The sequence below is a fragment of the Coregonus clupeaformis genome, chromosome 15 (genome assembly GCF_020615455.1).
Source record: "Coregonus clupeaformis isolate EN_2021a chromosome 15, ASM2061545v1, whole genome shotgun sequence".
NCBI lineage: Eukaryota > Metazoa > Chordata > Actinopteri > Salmoniformes > Salmonidae > Coregonus > Coregonus clupeaformis.
This window is the reverse complement of record NC_059206.1, coordinates 35,272,626-35,298,836: the sequence shown is the minus strand read 5'-3', so window position 1 is coordinate 35,298,836 and position 26,211 is coordinate 35,272,626. Positions and strand designations below refer to the sequence as shown.

At 44.8% G+C, this 26,211-nt stretch overlaps 1 protein-coding gene across 1 annotated transcript in view; it reads right to left on the bottom strand.

Annotated features, from left to right (window-relative positions):
• Nucleotides 1–26,211, bottom strand: part of LOC121582487 (astrotactin-2) — a 537,985-nt gene that overhangs the window by 21,533 nt on the left and 490,241 nt on the right. Inside the window, exon 20 of the mRNA XM_041898306.2 lies at nt 22,194–22,335. Within this exon, the coding sequence (XP_041754240.1) occupies nt 22,194–22,335 (142 nt within the window). The remainder of the gene's footprint in view (nt 1–22,193; nt 22,336–26,211) is intronic.

The window sequence follows — 26,211 nt, the reverse complement described above, 5'->3', positions numbered from 1 at the left end:
TTAAGGCCTGATTGGTGGAGTGCTGCAGAGATGGTTGTCCTTCTGGAAGGTTCTCCCATCTCCACAGAGGAACTCTGGAGCGCTGACAGAGTGACCATCGGGTTCTGTGCCTCGACACAATCCTGTCTCAGAGCTCTACCGGACAGTTCCTTCGACCTCATAGCTTGGTTTTTGCACTTACATGCATTGTCATATATAGAAAGGTGTGTGCCTTTCCAAAATGTCCAATGAATAGAATTGACCACAGGTGGACTCCAATCAAGTTGTAGAAACATCTCAAGGATGATCAATGGAATCAGGATGCACCTGTTTTCGAGTCTTTTATTTTTATTTCACCTTTATTTAACCAGGTAAGCCAGTTGAGAACAGGTTCTCATTTACAACTGCGACCTGGCCAAGATAAAGCAAAGTAGTGCAATAAAAACAACACAGAGTTATATATGGGGTAAAAAACATAAAGTCAGAAATACAACAGAAAATATATATACAGTGTGTGCAAATGTAGCAAGTTATGGAGGTAAGGCAATAAATAGGCTATAGTGCAGAATAATTACAATAGTATTAACACTGGAATGCTAGATGTGCAAGAGATTATGTGCAAATAGAGATACTGGGGTGCAAAAGAGCAAAATAAATAACAATATAGGGATGAGGTAGTTGGGTGGGCTAATTTCAGATGGGCTGTGTACAGGTGCAGTGATCGGTAAGGTGCTCTGACAACTGATGCTTAAAGTTATTGAGGGAGATAAGAGTCTCCAGCTTCAGAGATTTTTGCAATTCGTTCCAGTCATTGGCAGCAGAGAACTGGAAGGAATGGCGGCCAAAGGAGGTGTTGGCTTTGGGAATGACCAGTGAGATATACCTGCTGGAGCGCAGACTACGGGTGGGTGCTGCTATGGTGACCAATGAGCTAAGATAAGGCGGGGATTTGCCTAGCAGTGATTTATAGATGGCCTGGAGCCAGTGGGTTTGACGACGAACATGTAGTGAGGACCAGCCAACAAGAGCGTACAGGTCACAGTGGTGGGTAGTGTATGGGGCTTTGGAGACAAAACGGATGGCACTGTGATAGACTACATCCAATTTGCTGAGTAGAGTGTTGGAGGCTATTTTGTAAATGACATCGCCGAAGTCAAGGATCGGTAGGATAGTCAGTTTTACGAGGGCATGTTTGGCAGCATGAGTGAAGGAGGCTTTGTTGCGAAATAGGAAGCCGATTCTAGATTTAACTTTGGATTGGAGATTCTTTATGTGAGTCTGGAAGTTGAGTTTACAGTCTAACCAGACACCTAGGTATTTGTAGTTGTCCACATACTCTAGATCAGACCCGTCGAGAGTGGTGATTCTAGTCGGGTGGGCGGGTGCCAGCAGCGTTCGATTGAAAAGCATGCATTTAGTTTTACTAGTGTTTAAGAGCAGTTGAAGGCTACTGAAGGATTGTTGTATGGCATTGAAGCTCGTTTTGAGGTTTGTTAACACAGTGTCCAATGAAGGGCCAGATGTATACAAAATGGTGTCGTCTGCATAGAGGTGGATCTGAGAGTCACCAGCAGCAAGAGCGACATCATTGATATACACGGAGAAAAGTGTCGGCCCAAGAATTGAACCCTGTGGCACCCCCATAGAGACTGCCATAGGTCCAGACAACAGGCCCTCCGATTTGACACACTGAACTCTATCTGAGAAGTAGTTGGTGAACCAGTCTAATAGCAAAAGGTCTGAATACTTATGAAACTAAGGTATTTCTGTTTTTTTATTTGTTATAAATTTGCAGAAATGTCTAAAAACCTGTTTTCTCTTCGTCATTATGGGGTAGTGTGTAGATTGATGAGGAAAAATGTATTTAATCAATTTTAGAATAAGGCTGTAACGTAACAAAATGTGGAAAAAGGGAAGGGGTCTGAATACTTTCCGAATGCACTCTAAATGAAAATGAATATTGTTCATGACTGAACATTCAAAACGACAAATATCAAAGAGGAGGCAGAATGTATTTTTCTGTTTCACAAAGCTATTTCACTGGCAGAGTGCCATTTTAAAAAGTATGTATTTTGTTTGAAGAGCCTATGTTTTGATACCACCAACTGATTGTTTTGTTTGTAATATGGCCTGTTTAGACATTGTTTCGCATAGTTTGTCCGATCTTGTTGTTCATCAAGAGAGATCTGTGGTATATTGGTATTCCCAAAGAACCTCACAAAAGACGAGGGGCCAGAGTCCGTCTGAAGTTCGCTGTAGACTCTCTGCCCAGCAAAACAACAGCACATATAACAATCACATTGTTTAAATTATTTGGTCACATCACTGGCCAGCAAATGGAGGGGGCTGGGTGTATTTATCAGGCAATTTGTAGAGTTTAGTTTAGGATCCCGGACGCAGCTTGCCAGCTTGTTGCTGTTTTTGGTTGTTTAAGTGGTTGGCATCGAAGACAGGTACTTTTCTCCGCAGCCTATTCACAGTCCTAATACGTACTAAAAACCCAGCTCTGAAATTAAGAGATTTACATTTGGATGGGGGGCAGGGGGGAAAAAACCAATAGTGGGACAAAAGCTATCATTATTATAGTGAAAGGAGATTACCACAGAAACTTTCTCTAGTCTTTGTGTTGTTGTTTTTTGCGAAGACAACCACAAAAGGTATTTTGGCTGCTTTCTTCCCCGCAGTTTTGTTAACACTGCGGTCAGACATACAAGGCTTGTTGATCAGACTCCTATCCAAAATGGCTGATCAGATGCGCTAGTTGAGTCAGAACAAACGGGCCTGTCACCCACAGCGCAGCGCAGCGGGGGGCTGAGTGGAGTGTGAGTCGATAGACTGAGAGTCTGTGGTGGCAGGCTTCACCACTGGCATCGATAAGGATTGCCTGGGAGAACAAAGCGAGTGCAGTGGTCTGCCTGCCACGAGAATGTCAAAACAGAGGGTAACATACTGGCAACATACACCCAACCCCCCACACACTCACTCTCTCTCTCTCTCTCTTGCGCTCTTTGTCCAATCATCTCTCACACACTATCTGCCTTGCCTCTCTCTGATTCCCTTTGTCTTTTCCACCCGTTCTATCCCTCGCTCTATCCCTCGTTCTTTCCCTCGCTCCACTCAGAAGCTGTCTGGCTGCTCCTTGGTTGTTTGTAGTGCATGGTTTTGTTCCTGTGCCATCATTTTGAAAGCTCAACAATCAATAAAGCGAACATATTTGTTTGAATTAGAAATGCCACCATAAAGTAACAGTTGTCCTCTAATTTAATGAGACAGGAGGGGGGAGAGAGAAGAGGAGAGAGAGAGAGAGAGAGAGAGAGAGAGAGAGAGAGAGAGAGAGAGAGAGAGAGAGAGAGAGAGAGAGAGAGAGAGAGAGAGAGAGAGAGAGAGAGAGAGAGAGAGAGAGAGAGAGAGAGAGAGAGAGAGAGAGCATTTATGGCAGTATTTCTGGCATGCTAGGCAGAGGAGAAGCCAGGCAGCCTGACATCAGACGCTGGTCCGAGATCAATTGAACCGTTCCACAGATCAATCAATTGCACCGGGAGAATATAATTCCTGAGCGACCCAAGAACTTACAGCCACAAAACTAATTTACGGCTTCGATTTAGTTTCTCGGGTCAGGTCTGTAAGAAAGAACTCACTGCGCTTACACTGTAATATCCTTTCTCTACAACCTGTTTAATCAATTACAGGTTAGCTTTACCTACTGACTGCTGGCACCTGCACATATCACTGGTGGTTTGAGCAGAAATATGATCATACTACTGTAGCAGTGGCTGCATTTTCTATCTATATCTAAACTTAAGCTCAGAGTATACACATTTTGTGATTGGATGATTTTAAGTGACTAACATGAAATCACCCAATCAATGACATGCCTGAGGACAACGGGAAATGGTAAAGATGTAATTTGCACTAATAAATCAGCCTTGTTTTGGTGTTTTATCTCTCTAAGTCCTGCCATAAAACAGATTGCTCATTCAGGTTTTCGGTACAAGCATATGGTTTGGACTTGACATGAGATACTACACTTAATAAAGCCCCCATGTTTATAAAAACAAAGAAAGAACACATCGTACTTGTTGGGTAGACCAGATTGTCTTTTCATAGACTAATGAGGAGTTGTGTGGTCTTCAGGTTTTCACATCTTAAATCAGACATTATTAGCATGATGAAAGACAGACACTTACAATTTGGTCTTAGTTGTTGGCAAGGTATCCATTTCTTTGTCTTTGCAATTTCAGCAACTCCTGGTTTTACCAATACAACTAGATCACAACTATATTTGTTATATTTCCAATTGGACACCAACACATAGCTCATTATGGTAGGATTGGCTGTGTGTTGGAAATACACTACATGACCTGCTTGTCGAACATCTCATTCCAAAATCATGGGCATTAATATGGAGTTGGACCCATCTTTGCTGCTATAACAGCCTCCACTCTTCTGGGAAGGCTTTCTACTAGAAGTTGGAACATTGCTGCGGGGACTTGCTTCCATTCAGCCACAAGAGCATTAGTGAGGTCGGGCACTTGATGTTGGGCAATTAGGCCTGGCTCGCAGTCGGCGTTCCAATTAATCCCAAAGGTGTTCGCTGGCGTAGAGGTCAGGGCTCTGTGCAGGAGAATCAAGTTCTTCCACACCAATCTTGACAAACAATTTCTGTATGGACCTAGCTTTGTGCACGGGGGCATTGTCATGCTGAAACAGGAAATAGCACAGAATCGTCTAGAATGTAATTGTATGCTGATAAGATTTCCCTTCACTGGAACTAAGGGGCCTAGCCCAAATCATGAAAAACAGACTTTACAGTTGGCACTATGCATTCGGGCAGGTAGCGTTCTCCTGGCATTCGCCAAACTCAGATTCGTCCGTCAGACTGCCAGATGGTGAAGCGTGATTCATCACTCCAAAGAATGCGTTTCCACTGCTTGTGCTGACGTTGCTTCCAGAGGCAGTTTGGAACTCGGTAGTGGGTGTTGCAACCGAGGACAGATGATTTTTACGAGCTTCAGCTGTCCCATACTGTGAGCTTGTTTGGCCTACCACTTCGCAGCTGAGCTGTTGTTGCTCCTAGACATTTCCACTTCACAATAACAACACTTACAGTTGACCGGGGCGGCTCTAGCAGGGCAGAATTTTGACGAACTGACTTGTTGGAAAGGTGGCATCCTATGACGGTGTCACATTGAAAGACACTGAGCTCTTCAGCATGGGCCATTCTACTGCCAATGTTTGTCTATTGAGATTGCATGGCTCTGTGCTCGATTTTATACACCTGTCAGTAACGGGTGTGGCTGAAATAGCCGAATACACTAATTTGAAGGGATGTCCACATACTTTTGGCCATGTAGTGTATCATGCAGGTTCTTTGTTTAAAGAAAGAAAGCTTTCGCTAGCCGTTCAAAAATCCTTCGTCAGGTCGTACTCTGCCACAGGTTGTTATGGCACCCGTGTGGAAGACATATTTGTTGTTATTCTGAGGGATAGTTGGCAGTGTGTTCCAGAGTGGAGCTGGATCCTGAGTTTACAGTATAAAGACAACACCTCATAAGTCTCCAGCCGGGTTGGGTAACGTCAGGTTTATCATGTTTTGCTGTGTCATTTTCTATGATTTACACCTGCCTCTGAGGACTTCTATTTTAGGGCTCTGAACTGCTGCTTTGGCCTGAGAGTACCGTCCAAAACACTGGGAGGCAGGTGCTGAACCTTGCCCTATTTACTGGAGTAAAGGAAGAGAAGTAAAGGATCCAGGCCCTTCGCTAGCGTACTGGAGCCTTTATTTTATTTAACCTTTATTTAATCAGATTAGTCTCGTTGAGATAAAAATCGATATTTCAAGAGCGACCTGGACCAAGACAGCAGCATCAACAAAACAGTTTCAGACAAACAGGCACATGACATCAACATAAAAAACACATGATATATCAATATAAAAAGCAGCACATGAATAAAGAACATGTTCATGACATAAGTCAGAAAAAAATAGTGCAATAATACTTCAAAATACAGTTATGCAGGTGGAAAAGGTTATATGAAACAGATATAATGACTGGTATCCCTGTGCATTGTTTCTGTTTCCGTTTGGGAGGGTGATGGTAGAAAAATTGAGGGTAACTTTTACCAGGGCTTGAAATTGTACCAATAAAACCTAGAGATGATAATGTAAGAGGATATGATGCCATGAAGGGCAAATATGATGTGAAATGCTAGACTGACTGGTATTGCTGAATCACCAGATACGCTTTTACTACATTCACTTAAAGCAATAGCTTTTAAGGATATGATGAAGGTGTAAAGTTATCACCCATGATAGAGGTGCTAGGGATTTACTTTCTGCCATATTGCCTGTCTGTCCCATTATTTGCCTCGGTTCTGTGTCAGCATGTCTGGGATGAGGGAGACATTTAGGGGGGAGGTAGATATGAACGCAAAATTGTTATATAGTTTAGTGCTTGCTATAACTACTAAGTACCGGTATGTAGAGCTTCAATATACCACATGTACACTACCGGTCAAACGTTTTAGACCACCTACTCATTCAAAGGATTTTCTTTATTTTTACTATTTTCTACATTGCAGAATAATAGTGAAGACATCAAAACGATGAAATACCACATATGGAATCATGTAGTAACCAAAAAAGTGTTAAACAAATCCAAATATATTTTATAGTTGAGATTCTTCAAATAGCCACCCTTTGCCTTGATGACAGCTTTGCACACTCTTGGCATTCTCTCAACCAGCTTCACCTGGAATGCTTTTACAACAGTCTTGAAGGAGTTCCCACATATGCTGAGCACTTGTTGGCTGCATTTCCTTCACTCTGCCCTCGGACTCATCCCAAACCATCTCAATTTGGTTGAGGTCGGGGGATTGTGGAGGCCAGGTCATCTGATGCAGCACTCCATCACTCTCCTTCTTGGTAAAATAGCCCTTACATAGCCTGGAGGTGTGTTGGGTCATTGTCCTGTTGAAAAACAAATGATAGTCACACTAAGCACAAACCAGATGGGATGGCGTATCGCTGCAGAATGCTGTGGTAGCCATGCTGGTTAAGTGTGCCTTGAATTCTAAATAAATCACAGTTTCACCAGCAAAGCACCCCCACACAATAACACCTTCTCCTCCATGCTTTACGGTGGGAAATATACATGCGGAGATCATCCATTCACCCACACCGTGTCTCACAAAGACACGGCGGTTGGAACCAAAAATCTCAAATTTGGACTCCAGATCAAAGGACAAATTTCCCCTGGTCTAATGTCCATTGCTCGTGTTTCTTGGCCCAAGCAAGTCTCTTCTTATTATTGGTGTACTTTAGTAGTGGTTTCTTTGCAGCAATTCGACAATGAAGGCCTGGTTCACACAGTCTCCTCTGAACAGTTGATGTTGAGATGTGTCTGTGACTTGAACTCTGTGAAGCATTTATTTCGGCTGCAATTTCTGAGGCTGGTTACTCTAATGAACTTATCCTCTGCAGCAGAGGTAACTCTGGGTCTTCCATTCCTCTGGTGGTCATGAGAGCCAGTTTCATCATGACGGTTGATGGTTTTTGCGACTGCACTTGAAGAAACTTTAAAAGTTCTTGAAATGTTCCATATTGACTGATCATCATGTCTTAAAGTAATGATGGGACTGTCATTTCTCTTTGCTTATTTGAGCTGTTCTTGCCATAATATGGACTTGGTCTTTTATCAAATAGGGCTAACTTCTGTATACCCCCCCTACCTTGTCACAACACAACTGATTGGCTCAAACGCATTATGAAGGAAAGAAATTCCACAAATGATATTTTAAGAATGCATTCCAGGTGACTACCTCATGAAGCTGGTTGAGAGAATGCCAAGAGTGTGCAAAGCTGTCATCAAAGCAAAGGGTGGCTATTTGAAGAATCTAAAATATAGAATATATTTTGATTTGTTTAACACTTTTTTGGTTACTACATGATTCCGTATGTGTTATATCATAGTTTTGATGTCTTCACTATTATTCTACAATGTAGAAAATAGTAAAACTAAAGAAAAACCCTTGAATGAGTAGGTGTTCTAAAACTTTTGACCGGTAGTGTACAGTTGAGGTCGGAAGTTTACATACAACTTAGCCAAATACATTTCAACTCAGTTTTTCACAATTCCTGACATTTAATCCTAGTAAAAATTCCCTGTTTTAGGTCAGTTAGGATCACTACTTTATTTTAAGAATGTGAAATGTCACAATAATAGTAGAGAGAATGATTTATTTCAGCTTTTATTTCTTTCATCACATTCCCAGTGGGTCAGAAGTTTACATTCACTCAATTAGTATTTTGTAGCATTGCCTTTAAATTGTCTAACTTGGGTCAAACTTTTCGGGTAGCCTTCCACAAGCTTCCCACAATAAGTTGGGTGAATTTTGGCCCATTCCTCCTGACAGAGCTGGTGTAACTGAGTCAGGTTTGTAGGCCTCCTTGCTCGCACATGCTTTTTCGGTTCTGCCCACACATTTTCAATAGGATTGAGATCAGGGCTTTGTAATGGCCACTCCAATACCTTGACTTTGTTGTCCTTAAGCCATTTTGCCACAACTTTGGAAGTATGCTTGGGGTCATTGTCCATTTGGAAGACCCATTTCCGACCAAGCTTTAACTTCCTGACTGATGTCTTGAGATGTTGCTTCAATATATCAACATAATTTTCCTTCCTCATGATGCCATCTATTTTGTGAAGTGCACCAGTACCTCCAGCAGCAAAGCACCCCCACAGCATGATGCTGCCACCCCCGTGCTTCACGGTTGGGATGGTGTTCTTCGGCTTGCAAGCCCCCCCCCCCTTTTTCCTCCAAACATAACGATGGTCATTATGGCCAAACAGTTCTATTTATGTTTCATTAGACCAGAGGACATTTCTCCAAAAAGTACGATCTTTGTCCCCATGTGCAGTTGCAAACCGTAGTCTGGCTTCTTTATGGCGATTTTGGAGCAGTGGCTTCTTCCTTGCTGAGCGGCCTTTCAGGTTATGTCGATATAGGACTTGTTTTACTGTGGATATAGATACTTTTGTACCTGTTTCCTCCAGCATCTTCACAAGGTACTTTGCTGTTGTTCTGGGATTGATTTGCACTTTTAGCACCAAAATACGCTCATCTCTAGGAGACAGAACACGCGTTCTGTCTCCTAGAGATGAGCGTATTTTGGTGTCTCCTTCCTGAGCGGTATGACGGCCCATGCTGTTTATACTTGCATTCTATTGTTTGTACAGATGAACATGGTACCTTCAGGCATTTGGAAATTGCTCCAAAGGATGAACCAGACTTGTTGGTCTTGGCTGAGGTCTTGGCTGATTTCTTTTGATTTTCCTATGATGTCAAGCAAAGAGGCACTGAGTTTGAAGGTAGGCCTTGAAATACATCCACAGGTACACCTCTAATTGACTCAAATGATGTCAATTAGCCTTTCATAAGCTTCTAAAGCCATGACATCATTTTCTGGAATTTTCCAAGCTGTTTAAAGGCACAGTCAACTTATTGTATGTAAACTTCTGACCCACTGGAATTGTGATACAGAGAATTATAAGTGAAATAATCTGTCTGTAAACAATTCTTGGAGAAATTACTTGTCACGGTTTCGGCCGAGGCTGCCTCTCTCCCTTGTTCGGGCAGGCTTCGGCGTTCGTTGTCTCCGGAATACTAGCTGCCACCGTTGTATGTTTCATGTTCGTTTGCTTTTGTCTGATTGTTGTCACACCTGTTTTCATTTAGTGTCATTAGTGTCCTATTTAGTTCTCGTTGTGTTTGTCAGGTGTTGTGTGTTATTGATTTTTGTCTGTCGTGTGTAGGGCTGATGTTCGCTATTTCGCTCGGTTGAGCTTCCCTCCACTGCGTGGAGTGTTTACGCACCTGTGTAGTGCGCATTTGTTTTGTTCGCCTTCGTGCGTTATTTCGCCTACGGGCAAGTGTTCTCGTATTTCCTTGTTGGAGAGTTACTAAAGTCTGTTGGACTATACTTCGGTGTCCTGCGTTTGATTCCACCACTACACCCACCTACAGCACGCGTGACAGAATAACACACCTTAAAATGGAATCAGCAGGAGCCGTAGCAGCCCAGACGACGCTGGAGGACCAGGTTCGGGAACAACGGGACCAGATCCTGCAGATGGGGACCGCACTGCAGGAGGTGATCACCACCATTTGAGGCTGGGGAACGCCTCCCCTGCCAGCACCATAGGCCAGTCCGCCCATTCCAGCACCGGAACCCCGAGGAGTCCGACTCTCGCTCCCGAGGTCCTACGATGGAACCGCGGCCGGGTGTCAGGGATTCCTTCTCCAGGTGGAGCTGTACCTGGCCACCGTGCACCCGGCGCCCTCGGGACATGAGAGCGTGTCCGCCCTGATCTCCTGCCTTTCCGGGAAGGCATTGGAATGGGCCAACGCGGAGTGGAGGAAGATCGACGCGGACACCATCACGTACGACGAGTTCTCCCGGCAGGGGAGGAGGAGTGCGCAAGAGTTCGCCCTCGAATTCCGTACTCTAGCGGCAGATGCAGGGTGGAAGGATCGGGCTCTCGTCGATCACTACAGGTGTAGTCTACGAGAGGACGTCCGTCGGGAGCTGGCTTGTTCAGGGAGGTCACTGCGCCACTTAGGATGTGTGCGTAGGGGGGTCATCAGGAGATGATTCAGCTATTTCTGATTGACTCTCCTGCGTATCCGGTGGTGCCCATAACCCATCTATTTCGTGGCAGGAGAGGGCTCTGATGGAGTGGTCTGCCCAGTGTGTGGGTAGATGTTTAGGCGTTTCCGTAGGGGCTACCTCGGTGGAGAGTCCAAACCAGGTGCCCGCATTGCACGTTCCCCCTGAGTATGGGGATTTGGCTATTGCGTTTAGTAAGTCGAGGGCAACGCAGTTGCCGCCCCATAGGCAGGGAGATTGTGCGATAGACCTCCAGGCAGGAGCTGCGCTCCCACGGAGCCATGTGTATCCTCTGTCTCAGGAGGAGAAGAAAGCTATGGAGACTTACATAGACAAATCTCTGAGACAAGGATACATACGGCCTTCCACTTCCCCCTGCATCCTCGAGTTTCTTTTTTGTGAAGAAGAAGGATGGTGGTTTGCGCCCATGCATCGATTACCGTGGTCTCAATCAGATCACGGTGAAGTACAGTTATCCACTCCCGCTGATTGCGACCATGACTGAGTCCTTGCATGGGGGCGCGTTTCTTCACTAAATTAGATCTCAGGAGCGCGTTACAACTTGGTGCGCATCAGGGAGGGCGATGAATGGAAGACAGCCTTTAGTACCACCTCGGGCCATTACGAGTATCTTGTCATGCCATACGGGTTGATGAACGCTCCGTCAGTTTTCCAATCATTCGTGGATGAGATCTTCAGGGACATGCAGGGGCAGGGGGTCGTGGTGTACATAGATGACATTCTCGTGTACTCGCCTACCCGTGTCGAGCATGTGGCCCTGGTGCGCAGAGTGTTGCGGAGGCTGGTGGAGCACGACCTGTATGTTAAGGCAGAGAAGTGTCTGTTTTTCCAGGAGTCTGTCTCCTTTTTTGGGGTATCAGTTGTCTGCGTCAGGGGTGAAGATGGAGGTAGACCGGGTGTCAGCCGTGCGTGATTGGCAAACACCAACCACTGTGAAGGAGGTGCAGCAGTTTTTGGGGTTTGCGAATTACTACCGGAGGTTTATCCGGGGTTTTGGACAGGTGGCAGCTCCCATCACGTCTCTCTTGAAGGGGGCCCGGTGCGTCTGCAGTGGTCTGCCGAGGCGGACAGGGCATTTGGGAGGCTGAAGGACCTGTTTACCTCGGCTCCAGTGCTGGCGCATCCGGATCCCTCTTTACCATTTCAGGTAGAGGTGGACACGTCTGAGGCCGGTATAGGAGCCGTGCTTTCACAAAGATCAGGCGCGCTACCTAAACTCCACCCCTGTGCTTTTTATTCCAAGAAGCTCAGTCCGGCGGAGCGAAACTATGACGTAGGGGACAGGGAGCTGTTAGCCGTGGTACAGGCCCTAAAGGTGTGGAGGCACTGGCTTGAGGGGGCTCAACACCCTTTCCTCATTTTGACGGACCACCGTAACCTGGAGTACATCCGGGCAGCGAGGAGGCTAAACCCTCGGCAGGCTAGATGGAATATGTTTTTGACCAGGTTTACGTTTAAGATCACGTACATCCCTGGGTCCCAGAACGGTAAGGCAGATGCGCTGTCTCGGCGGTATGACACAGAGGAGAGGTCCGTGGAGCCCACTCCCATACTGCCAGAGTCGTGTCTGGTGGCACCGGTAGTGTGGGAGGTCGATGCTGAGCTCGAGCGGGCGTTACGCACCGACCCTAGTCCACCACAGTGCCCGGAGGGTCGGAAGTACGTTCCGCTCGAGGTTCGGGATCGATTGATCTATTGGGCTCACACGTCACCCTCCTCTGGACATCCGGGTATCGGCCGGACAGTGCATTGTCTTAGTGCCAAGTACTGGTGGCCCACGTTGGCAAGGGATGTGAGGGTTTATGTTTCCTCCTGCTCGGTGTGCGCCCAGTGTAAGGCGCCTAGACATCTGCCTAGGGGTAAGTTACTACCCCTGCCCGTGCCACAACGACCATGGTCCCACCTCTCGGTGGATTTCCTTACTGACCTTCCTCCTTCACAGGGGAATACCGCTATACTGGTCGTTGTGGACCGGTTTTCTAAGGCCTGTCGTTTGCTCCCCATGCCGGGCCTTCCTACCGCCCTGCAAACTGCCGAAGCCCTATTCACCCATGTGTTCCGGCACTACGGGGTACCCGAGGATATTGTGTCTGATCGAGGTCCCCAATTTACCTCCAGAGTCTGGAGGGCCTTTATGGAGCGGTTGGGGGTCTCGGTGAGCCTCACCTCGGGTTACCACCCGGAGAGTAATGGGCAGGTGGAACGTGTAAACCAGGATGTGGGCAGGTTTCTTAGAACATACTGCCAGGACCAGCCGGAGGAGTGGGCAAGGTACGTTCCCTGGGCCGAAATGGCCCAGAATTCCCTACGCCATTCCTCCACTAACCTAACCCCTTTCCAATGTGTGTTAGGTTACCAGCCGGTTCTGGCACCCTGGCAGCAGAGCCAGATCGAGGCTCCTGCGGTGGATGAGTGGGCGAGGCGCTCGGAGGAGACATGGAACGCTGCACATGTCCACCTGCAGCGGGCCCTCCGACGTCATAAGGCGAGCGCCGATCTCCACCGCAGTGAGGGACCGGTGTACGCACCTGGTGATCGAGTCTGGCTCTCTACCAGGAACCTGCCCCTCCGCCTGCCCTGTCGGAAACTGGGTCGGCGGTTTGTAGGGCCATTTAAAGTCCTGGGAAGGTTGAACGAGGTGTGTTATAAATTACAGCTACCTGTTGAATATAAAAGTATTAACCCCTCGTTCCATGTGTCCCTTCTCAGGCCGGTGGTAGCTGGCCCACTCCAAGAAAGTGAGATCAGGGAGACTCCTCCGCCCCCATTGGACATCGAGGGGGCACCGGCGTACTCCGTGAGGTCCATCTTGGATTCGAGACGTCGGATGGGGGGTCTCCAGTATCTAGTGGAGTGGGAGGGGTACGGTCCGGAGGAGCGGTGCTGGGTGCCGAGGAGAGACATTTTGGACCCGTCTCTCCTGACGGAATTCCATCGTGGGCACCCGACGCACCCTGCTCCGCGTCCTCCGGGTCGTCCCCCGAGGCCGAGTCGGCACACGCCTGGAGCCGCGCGTCAAGGGGGGTACTGTCACGGTTTCGGCCGAGGCTGCCTCTCTCCCTTGTTCGGGCAGGCTTCGGCGTTCGTTGTCTCCGGAATACTAGCTGCCACCGTTGTATGGTTCATGTTCGTTTGCTTTTGTCTGATTGTTGTCACACCTGTTTTCATTTAGTGTCATTAGTGTCCTATTTAGTTCTCGTTGTGTTTGTCAGGTGTTGTGTGTTATTGATTTTTGTCTGTCGTGTGTAGGGCTGATGTTCGCTATTTCGCTCGGTTGAGCTTCCCTCCACTGCGTGGAGTGCATACTTCGGTGTCCTGCGTTTGATTCCACCACTACACCCACCTACAGCACGCGTGACATTACTTGTGTCATGCACAAAGTCCTAACCGACTTGCCAAAACTATAGTATGTTAACAAGAAATGTGTGGAGTGATTGAAAAACGAGTTTTAATGACTCCAACCTAAGTGTATGTAAACTTCCGACTTCAACTGTATAACATAAGTAATCAACCATAAATCATAAACTCATTACTCTACTAACACTGAACTTACTCCAGTCCATTCAGCTACAGTAAAATTGTAACAATGCAATACTCATTTTGACCTATTTTAGGATGAAGTGAAAAAGTGTGATGTATCATGTCCATATGGTCACACTATACCAAGAAAGGCTGCTTCCGGACTACTCCTCAGACAGTGTCTGTTGGCAACATTTTCCAAGGGAAAGGATTGACATGTTCCATATAGTACTGCAACACTGAAAGCCTGATAACCCTCCTTCTCTTGTGATGTAGTGAAGAAAAAAGAGGTATGACAGTGGACTCCCCAGCTGAACATCCCGCTCAAACAATACAGCAGAGAGAGAGAGAGAGAGAGAGAGAGAGAGAGAGAGAGAGAGAGAGAGAGAGAGAGAGAGAGAGAGAGAGAGAGAGAGAGAGAGAGAGAGAGAGAGAGAGAGAGAGAGAGAGAGAGAGAGAGACACACACAGAGAGAGAGACACACAGAGAGAGAGACACACAGAGAGAGAGACAGAGAGAGAGACACACAGAGAGAGAGACACACAGAGAGAGAGAGAGAGAGAGAGAGAGAGAGAGAGAGAGAGAGAGAGAGAGAGAGAGAGAGCTCAAAGACATTGCTCCTGCATTTTCAGCATGTTTTTACAAAAAATATAGATTTAGAGTTAGATCAATTTTTGTTTAGCGACATATACAGGATGCTACCCTCCACAACATAACCTTAATTCCAAACCAAAACTCCAAACCTACAACCTGATTTTGGACGGAATTACCTGGAAGGCTTTATACTACCAAGGATTACTATTCCCAAGCTATACAGCAAATGCTCTGGCAAACAAACAGAAACCTGAAAACACCATCCAACCTGGAACTGAGTGAGTAATGTTTAGTCTGAAGCTATTTTTTACTTTCAAAAACCAAGAAGAAAAATACATTACAATGATATATTTTACTTTATAAGGACCAAGCTTGGTAGTACAAAGAGATACAACTTAAATTAGCACTGACGTTTGAAGTGAGAGGTCACACAGTCTACCCCAACCAAATGGAGAGGCCTTAGAAGCACCCTCCCGCTGTTCAGAGGTAATTAAAATACAGTACCCTCTGTATGTAAAGAATGATAAGTCACGAAAAGAGTACAAAATTAAGCTCCTTATGGGAAATCAGGAGACACTTTTTGCTGACTTTTATAAGAATGGGAACATAAGCAACCTTATCTTCCACACAGACCATCACCTGGCATGGCACAGTGCTATACTAGCACACTACCCCTCTGTTAAGAGGGGGGGGGGGGGTGTTAGCGATGGGTGGAAACTCAGGATACTAGACAACAAGGTCTCTGAGTCAGCTAATATAAATCTCTATAAATCTGGAACAGTATTGGTACAGGGCAACCCCAAACAGTTCCAGCAGGACTTTCACCTAATCAAAGAAATAGCTCAGAAGGAGAAGCTCTCCATTGAGAAAGATACCCCTAACCCAAGTGGGTCAGACCAGACCTCTTCATTAAATAACCCCACATACGAGCAACCCCAATCGGAAAGTCAACCTCCCAGCACAGGAGAGGGCCTCAACATGAAAGTCACACATACGCCCAGGCCGTGAGAAGGCAAACAGGCCCAAACCCCCACTCTTACGCTAGCCCAAGCCAATGGCATGTACCAGATGCTCAGCAGGCTCTGCTCACAATTACTGGCCTGAGGCCAAACCACATGACCAACAACATTAGACACTTTATGGAACACAAAGCCTTCACTATTTCATCCTGGAATATCTAAGGCCTGAGGTCATCTGCCTTTGGCCTAAAGAGCAGGAACCTGGACTTCACCAAAGAAATCGGAAATACAGAAATGGTCATCCTACAAGAAACATGGTATAGAGGAGACGGACCCACTGGTTGCCCTCTAGGTTACAGAGAGTTGGTAGTCCCATCCACCAAACTACCAGGTGTGAAACAGGGAAGGGACTCAGGGGGTATGCTAATTTGGTATAGAGTAGACCTAACTCACTCTATTAAATTAATCAAAACAGGAACATTTTACATTTGGCTAGAAATTCAAAAGGAAATTATCTCAACAGAGAAAAATTTCCTCCTGTGTGCTACCTATATCCCCCCATTAGAATCCCCATACTTTAATGAAGACAGCTTCTCCATCCTGGAGGGGGAAATCAATCATTTCCAGACAAAGGGACATGTACTAGTCTGTGGCGACCTAAATGCCAGAACTGGACAAGAACCTGACACCCTCAGCACACAGGGGGACAAACACCTACCTGGAGGTGACAGCATTCCCTCCCCCATATGCCCCCCTAGGCACAACTACGACAACATAACCAACAAAAATGGGTCAAAACTCCTGCAGCTCTGTCGCACGCTGGGTATGTACATAGTCAATGGTAGGCTTCGAGGGGACTCCTATGGTAGGTACAGCTATAGCTCATCACTTGGCAGTAGTACTGTAGACTACTTTATCACTGACCACAACCCAGAGTCTCTCAGAGCGTTCACAGTCAGCACACTGACACCCCTATCAGACCACAGCAAAATCACAGTCTACTTGAACAGAGCAATACTCAATCATGAGGCATCAAAGCCAAAGGAACTGAATAATATTAAGAAATGCTATAGATGGAAGGAAAGTAGTGTCGAAACCTACTAAAAAACAATTAGGCAACAACATATTCAATCCCTTTTAGACAACTTCCTGGACAAAATGTTCCACTGTAATAGTGAAGGTGTAAACTTGGCAGTAGAAAACCTAAACAGTATATTTGACCTCTCAGCTTCCCTATCAAATCTAAAAATCTCTAACAGAAAACCTAAGAAAAGTAACAACAGTGACAAATGGTTGCATGAAGAATGCAAAAACCTAAGAAAGAAATTGAGAAACCTATCCAACCAAAAACATAGAGACCCAGAAAACCTGAGCCTACGCCTTCACTATGTTGAATCACTAAAACAATACAGAAATACACTACGGAAAAAGAAGGAACAGCATGTCAGAAATCAGCTCAATGCAATTGAAGAATCCATAGACTCTAACCACTTCTGAGAAAATTGGAAAACCCTAAACAAACAACAACACGAAGAGCTATCTATCCAAAGCAGAGATGTATGGGTAAATCACTTCTCCAATCTTTTTGGCCCAATAACAAAGAACAAACAGCAAAATAATATACATGATCAAATGCAAATCTTAGAATCAACTATTAAAGACTACCAGAACCCACTGGATTCTCCAATTACATTGAATGAACTACAGGTACAAACCCTCCAACCCAAAAAGGCCTGTGGTGTTGATGGTATCCTCAATGAAATGATAAAATACACAGACCACAAATTCCAATTGGCTATACTTAAACTCTTTAACATCATCCTTAGCTCTGGCATCTTCCCCAATATTTGGAACCAAGGACTGATCACCCCAATCCACAAAAGTGGAGACAAATTTGACCCCAATAACTACCGTGGGATATGCATCAACAGCAACCTTGGGAAAATCCTCTGCATTATCATTAACAGTAGACTATTTCATTTCCTCAGTGAAATCAATGTACTGAGCAAATGTCAAATTGGCTTTTTACCAAATTACCCTATGACAGACCACGTATTCACCCTGCACACACTAATCGATAAACAAACAAACCAAAACAAAGGCAAAGTCTTCTCATGCTTTGTTGATAAAAAAAAAGGTTTTGACTCAATTTGGCATGAGGGTCTGCTATACAAATTGATGGAAAGTGGGGTTGGGGGAAAAACATACGACATTATAAAATCCTTGTACACAAACAACAAGTTTGTGGTTAAAATTGGCAAAAAACGCACACATTTCTTTTCACAGGGCCGTGGGGTGAGACAAGGATGCAGTTTAAGCAGCACCCTCTTCAACATATATATCAACGAATTGGCGAGGGCACTAGAACAGTCTGCAGCACCCGGCCTCACCCTACTACAATCTGAAGTCAAATGTCTACTGTTTGCTGATGATCTGGTGCTTCTGTCACCAACCAAGGAGGGCCTACAGCAGCACCTAGATCTTCTGCACAGATTCTGTCAGACCTGGGCCCTGACAGTAAATCTCAGTAAGACAAAAATAATGGTGTTCCAAAAAAGGTCCAGTTGCCAGGACCACAAATACACATTCCATGTAGACACCGTTGCCCTAGAGCACACAAAAAAACTATACATACCTTGGCCTAAACATCAGCGCCACAGGTAACTTCCACAAAGCTGTGAACGATCTGAGAAAGAAGGCAAGAAGGGCCTTCTATGCCATCAAAAGGAACATAAAATTCGACATAACAATTAGGATCTGGCTAAAAATACTTGAATCAGTTATAGAACCCATTGCCCTTTATGGTTGTGAGGTCTGGGGTCCGCTCACCACCAAGAATTCACAAAATGGGACAAACACCAAATTGAGACTGCATGCAGAATTCTGCAAAACTATTCTCTGTGTACAACGAAAAACACAAAATAATGCATGCAGAGCAGAATTAGACCGATACCCACTAATGATCAAAATCCAGAAAAGAGATGTTAAATTCTATAACCACTTAAAAGGAAGCGATTCCCAAACCTTCCATAACAAAGCCATCACCTAGAGAGATATGAACTTGGAGAAGAGTCCCCTAAGTAAGCTGGTCCTGGGGCTCTATTCACAAACACAAACAGACCCCACAGAGCCCCAGGACAACAACAACAACACAATTAGACCCAACCAAATCATGAGAAAACAAAAAGAGAATTACTTGACACATTGGAAAGAATTAACAAAAAAAACAGAGCAAACTAGAATGCTATTTGGCCCTAAACAGAGAGTACACAGTGGCAGAATACCTGACCACTGTGACTGACCCAAACTTAAGGAAAGCTTTGACTATGTACAGACTCAGTGAGCATAGCCTTGCTATTGAGAAAGGCCACCGTAGGCAGACCTGGCTCTAAAGAGAAGACAGGCTATGTGCACACTGCCCACAAAATGAGGTGGAAACTGAGCTGCACTTCCTAACCTCCTGCCAAATGTATGACCATATTAGAGACACATATTTCCCTCAGATTAAAGAGATCCACAAAGAATTCGAAAACAAACCCAATTTTGATAAACTCCCTTATCTACTGGGTGAAAAACCACAGTGTGCCATCACAACAGCAAGATTTGTGACCTGTTAACACAAGAAAAGGGAAACCAGTGAAGAACAAACACCATTGTAAATACAACCCATATTTATGTTTATTTATTTTCCCATTTGTACTTTAACTATTTGCACATTGTTACAACACTGTATATATACATAATATGACATTTGAAATGTCTTTATCCTTTTGGAACTTCTGAATGTAATGTTTACTGTTAATATTTATTGTTTATTTCACTTTTGTTTGCTATCTACTTCACTTGCTTTGGCAATGTTAACATACGTTTCCCATGCCAATAAAGCCCTTAAATTGAAATTGAATTGAGAGAGAGAGAGAGAGAGAGAGAGAGAGCGAGAGAGAGATTGAGAGAGCAAGTGCCAAGCTATGCCAGGGCCGGGAAGGAATTTTTAAGGCCTGACAACCTTGGAGTATATCAAATGTAAACCAAACCCCCAGCAACTGGAAACCTTATCTAGCCCGTCGATTAGGAGAAGCCCAGTTGGCCGCACCAAGGTGTGCCCACAGACGTAATGCCGACGTAAATGGAGCTCTTATCTGGGAATAACAAAACTGGAGGGGGTGCCTTGACACGGATAACACAGCTACAGAGTGGTTCTCTCTCTCTCTCTCTCTCTCTCTCTCTCTCTCTCTCTCTCTCTCTCTCTCTCTCTCTCTCTCTCTCTCTCTCTCTCTCTCTCTCTCTCTCTCTCTCTCTCTCTCTCTCTCTCTCTCTCTCTCTCTCTCTCTCTCTCCCTACATTGAGCACGGGTGAAGCAGAGGCTTCCAAGTTTTGCTGTAGTACATTCTCTCTCCCTCTCGGTTGGCTTGACCTCCAAGTTGCGCAAGCCAGATGGCGGGAAAGAAGGGAAGTTGCAACTGATTGCAAGGTAATCTCCTACTACCCGAAACTTGAATAAATCAACCCTCTCAATATACTCTCACTATCATGCTGTTATGATTTCTACTGTTGGCTTCTGGGGAGTCCTGCCCCCAGAAGTCCTCCTTGATTCCCTTGTTTAACATAAGCACCAACAACCTATCTGTGTCGTGCACAGCTGCAGGGGCCCGCTTCCCAAAACAAAACAGTGAGCCGGGGCCATAAACATAAAACACCACACAACAGTGGGAGAGCTCAGAGGACAGGAACACAGTGTGATGATTGGAGTGTCCCCTCTTCGATTGCATCTGGGGCCTGTTTGGTTTCGGAGCATGCCTCGCCCATCTAACTTGACTTCAAGATGGGGAGACAAAAGAAAGAGGGATCAGGGAAGTGATACCCAAGTAGAACAAAGTGCTGCTATCAAATGCACATCACAGTGATGGCCCTTGGGAAGGCAGGCCACAGCCCCCTGGGCCCTCTGAAGATTAATGTATTGTCGCTCTGAGATCTCCTCCGAACAGCGCAACATAAACGTCTTCAACTGTGTTGATGTATGGATTAATAAAGGCACACTAAGCGAACAACAGGCCTACCAGGGCCACAGACACACATAACCTTTATAGTGTCTGTTGGCAGCAGGGTGGCTTATGGAACATTCACACAAGTGCCTCCATGTGGACTCAGCTGGTTTCATTTCATTTCTCCACTTTCCCACTAATAGGCTTTTCTTTTTACTCCATCTTGATACTCACCCAAGACAAGGACTCAACTAAGTGAAGCTCCTTTGCAAAATGAAACACCTGTAAAGTTGACTAACAGCTGTCCCTGGTAACTCTAGTGTTCTCTGACAACCCTAATACAAGATGGGATGTATGGTTGACGATAGACTCAAGGCTGTACTTATGTCTGTCCATCTGCTTCAACTGCTGAACATATTAGTATGTAGCAGTGGGTTGGGACGTGTGCATGCAACTAATTGACCTGCCAAAGTGTGTGTGTCCTCCGTGCATGTCCTCCGTGCTGCTCAATGTGTTATGGTTCACAGTCTTTATGACTAATTGTCATGTCCATAGAACGATTAGGAGGGGTGGTCTGTTTGTCTGTTTGCTAACCGCCCCAGACTGTGATCACCAGACAGACCGACTGGTCAATGGCTCCAGTCTCCTCCAGTCTCTGTGTGACACAAACAGCATGTTGGTTGGTTGTGATGCTCGTTATTCACCATGACCATGTTTTCCTCCATTGAAAAGGGCCTCATGACAAATGGAACAATAACGGAAACAATAACACCAGCATCCACCACTTCCACCCTGGTGAGACCAAAATATGTGCTGCCTGCCTAATTTGAACCAGCTGTGTTCAGACTGGGGGGAATTAAAACATGGCCATAAACAAGTCCCATTGCCAATGGGAGTACAGACACCCAGGGAAAGTATGTGGTGCTGGCTGGTGATATGTGTTTAGTCATTCCTGTTTAGGAGAGATGCAAAAATGACAACGATGCCATTGGTTAAGAAGGAGTTTTTTTATTGTAATGGGAAATACTTAACTCATAAAAGTGTGGTCAGAAAATGATGAAGTCAATCGGGTTAGAACAATACCACAGTATAGGTGAGAAGGGTTTAATGTAGCGACAACTCAACTGACTTCTGTCGTGCAACATTTACCACAGAGTTGGCAGAAGTGAACAACAGAACAAAAACGAATACATCCGTTTTTTATCCTATTCTATCCTGAATTTCTACCTTGTTGTTTAGCCTAGTTTTCATTTCACCCTTGGAATGGTGCAAAGCCATAGTAAATCGGGGCCTGTACTAATAAAGCATCTCAGAGTAGGAGTGCTGACTAAGGATCAGTTCTGCCTTTTAGATCATAATGAAAAAGTGTACATGGACAGAGGGGACCTGATCCTAGATCAGCACTCATACTCTGAGAGGCTTTATGAATACGGGCTCAGGTCCAAAGTGTTTTAGGTTGGGGGATCTTACTTGTAGAGGCTGTCGGGCTCCAGGCACTTGAAGACCAGCGAGTAGAGCACAGAGTGAGTATGGTCTCCATTCCTCCGACCCGCCACCACACAGGACGAACCCAGACCTGAGAACAGGTCATCCACCAGACTTAACACCTCACCTAGAGGAGATGGAGGGAGAGAGGGGGCGAGAGAGAGAGAGAGAGAGAGAGAGAGAGAGAGAGAGAGAGAGATATATATATATATATATATATATATAGAGAGAGAGAGAGAGAGAGAGAGAGAGAGAGAGAGAGAGAGAGAGAGAGAGAGAGAGAGAGAGAGAGAGAGAGAGAAGATGAACAAGTTTCAACTTTCAACTTTCAAGTTTTATTAGTCTTATGTACAGGATACACATGATATACAAGTAAATACAGGAAGGAACAATTTATAGTCCAATATTTACACGTGTTTTGGGGTAGGGGGTATTGGGGGGCAAGTGTTTAAATTGTGCAGTATGTAAATTGTGCAGTATGTACATTATGCAGTGTGTGAAAATATTTAGAATGTGAGAAAGTGAGTGAATAGATGTATGGAGAGGAAGAGAAAGAAGGAGAGACAATCGCAGTGTTAATACACTTACTGTATGTTGACCTGATTGGAAGCCATTTCCTGTTCCTCTTAAATAAAGTGCCAAATCTGCCACAAGTGTGCTGTTTTGTCTTAGCATACACTCTCTACTGTTCTTCAGTTAGACGTTGTACAACACAAACAAATGCCAAGCTAGCCTTGGGACACATGGTGCATGTTTCAACAGAAAATAGACACAAGTGCAAAGAAAAGTCATGAATTCAGTTTTTAAGAGGGAGATTCTTTCCAACATTGATCCTGCCACTTGCCACTTAATTGTGTTCCAAGTCATTCTGAGTTTCACCTCGGCTCAGCCCAGAGGGAAAGATTTATGCAGCACGAACCCTGAGGCAAAATTAAATCAGACTTCTTCTGGCAGCCGACCCTACATGGTACATTATAGAACCGTATGAAAACAGGACTTTGCTCCTTTATGGCCACATGATACTGTTACAATGATATCTCACTGAACACCTCTGTGTCTCACAAACACCAGTTCACAAGTTGTGAAATATCTTTCATGTCAGCTTACAGGAAAATAATGACACACTTGTTCATTCAGACATGCACCAAACCGTTTCCAGCGCTCAGAGGGGTGGTGGAAAAAAGAGAGAGCTGTCAAAACAGTTTAAAAGCAAAAATAAAAAGTGGGATTTCAAAGATGTAAAGGGGAGCTTAGCTTCAGTTTATGTCATGCGGGCCAATTTATAAACACAGGGAATATGTCTGGACGGTGGGGCACAAGGGGATGGTAAGGAGAGGAGGAAAGAAGTGAACGAATGAATGATTTGACATGTTCCCAGAAAGGGGCCTGTGTATAGGAGGTTTCCCAAACACATTCCTACACTTCGGCTCTCCCTCTGCCAGGTTTAGAAGGTTTTCTCTTTCTAAACATGAAATGCAAACTGGACCTAGGCCTGTATTTATTCACGGGAGAAGAGCCAGAGACTATGTACAGATTAGGTTGTTCTCTGTTGGACCCAAATCCACTTTTGAGAAAGATGCTGAAATTACTGGAATTTTCTTGGAATTCTGTTAATCCTCCACTGATATAATTTATGATTTACTTGAACGTTTATGTTATGCTTGTGTAAATTCTCTCTCTTGGATTCATTCCAAAAGTTGTAATTAAATTATATATGAGCAGCCTTTACACATTAATTGTAAATTAAGTCAAATTACAAAATTTATGGTGGAGACCACCAGCACACTCAGAAAACAATACATTTCCAGATCCTTCTATGAAAAAACCACATAAATCGAACCGAAAATGAAATAAGAGAGCACATCAACACTAGTTCACACACGCTGTGCTTACACATCACAGGCTTTGTCCATAAAGGCCAATATCTTGTTTAATAAGAACACTTGGGAAAAATAACACTTAAAATATCATAAACCTCTCTAAGTGGACAGTGCTTGGCACACAGTAATTTCCTGTCCGAAAACCATGTAAAAGTGTTTACACTGCTTGAACATTTTTAATGGAGGATGGGTATGTGAGGGAAGCCATTCTTGTCTTAGCAGAGCCGAGCAGTCCCTTCCCACTGGGCAAAAATGGGTTGAATCAACGTTGTTTCCACGTCATTTCAACAAAAATGTCAATGTGATGACTGTAATTCAATGTGATGACAATGTGGAATTTAGTTTAAAAAAATTAACCTAAATCCAATGACATGGTGAAATGTTTTGTTGATTTCACGTTGAATTGACGTTAGTTGACAACTCAACCAAATGTAAATCAAAACTAGATGTTGAACTGACTGACATCTGTGCCCAGTAGGTTTGATCCTGGGGTCAAGGCTGCATTGCAGCGTCTTCAGAGTGGTGGAGCGGGACTTGAGTCAACATGGTCCTTAAAATAATCAAAATATTAATAATACCTTTAATTTGTATAGTGCTTTTCATTACAGTGTTATCTCAAAACTCTACATAGATACATATTATGATTCCACCGTATGTGTGGCCTTGGCCCGCATACCACCAAGCTGCTGCTGCTGCCGCTGCTCACGATTTATGGAACAGATCTGCTCTTCCTTCACCGTACACCTTTAATTGCTTTTCTCCTTTGTTTTCTTTTCCTTTTTTGTGCTTTTGTATTAGTTAGTCTCCACTGTTATCATATGCCACCTGTTTTGTGTTAACCGTTAATTGCGAGGTGATGACAAAGTGTCGTTGGGGGCTACCATACACTGTAAGAATGACTTTGTGATGTTGAATGGGATAGAATGTGTTTTAGAATGTATTTAGCCCAACTAGAACGTTTTATTTTTCATTTTGATAATAAATACAAAATAATCAAACAGAAAGGCAGGCGTACGGATGCGTTCAGGTTTTACCTTTCCTCGCAGTTAGCATATTCCAAGGGCCAAGTATGCTAACACTCAAATAATTGGTGGAACAGTAAATTGCCCCTACCAGCCTACTTTATCTTTTGCATAAACAATCCCTAATGATGTGTTTAAGATTGACTATTAACCTGATAGAGCTTGCCTCAGAATGCCTTTCAAGTCTGTTTTTCCCCTTTCAATGGCACAACAATGAGAGGAATGCCCCGGACAAGCCAGAAATCTGCTGCTTCATGCAGGCTAAAAGTAGAAAGAGACAGCGCAGAAAAGGAAGGGTGAGGGTCGGGAGGGGAGGGGGAGGAAGGAGGGGAGTGCAAGTAGGAGGGAGAGAGTTTTATGTTTCTGGATGTGGTCTGTGGAGGAATGGTCTTTGTATGTTTTGATAATCAGAATAAATCAGGGGCTGATGCGTGACTTGGTGCAGTCTGGGTGCAACCACTTGTGGCTTCGTCGGAGGGGGGTATCCGTAATTAGCACATATTCATGAGTTGCAAAAGGCCAGAGACAAACAGCAAGGCTCACGCTCCCATCTCTCAGCCAGCCTGCCCACCCATGGCTGTCCTGTCCACTCACACAGTACTGAACCCCAGCAAGGAGAGAGAGCTCACTGCACTGAGGTTAACCGCCACAAACACACACATGCACACACACATGCACACATGCACTCTCACAGACACAATCACAGGTGCATAAACACAGGCAAGTAGGCATGTACACACACACATACACACACACACGTACACACGTCCACAAACACACACACACACACTCCTTCACTGTCTGCATCTCACAGGAGCCCTAAGGCAAAGAGAAGGATGGTAGAATAGAAGGGAAACATAGGCAGGTTGCTTCCTACCATCAGGGCTGTGTTTATGCATGGTTAGGTCAACCAACACAGTATTCAGATGTGTTCACATCAGCTGGTCATGGCATACTCCACATACCAGATGGTAACATCGTCAGTTCTCTTTGAGGGCATTGCTCTCTAAGGGCTCGTCAAGACCAGAGGTCTGTCTTTAGGCTCTTTCAGCAGACAGCAGAAACAGGAGGACAAGAGAAATAAAGGAAGACCAGATATGG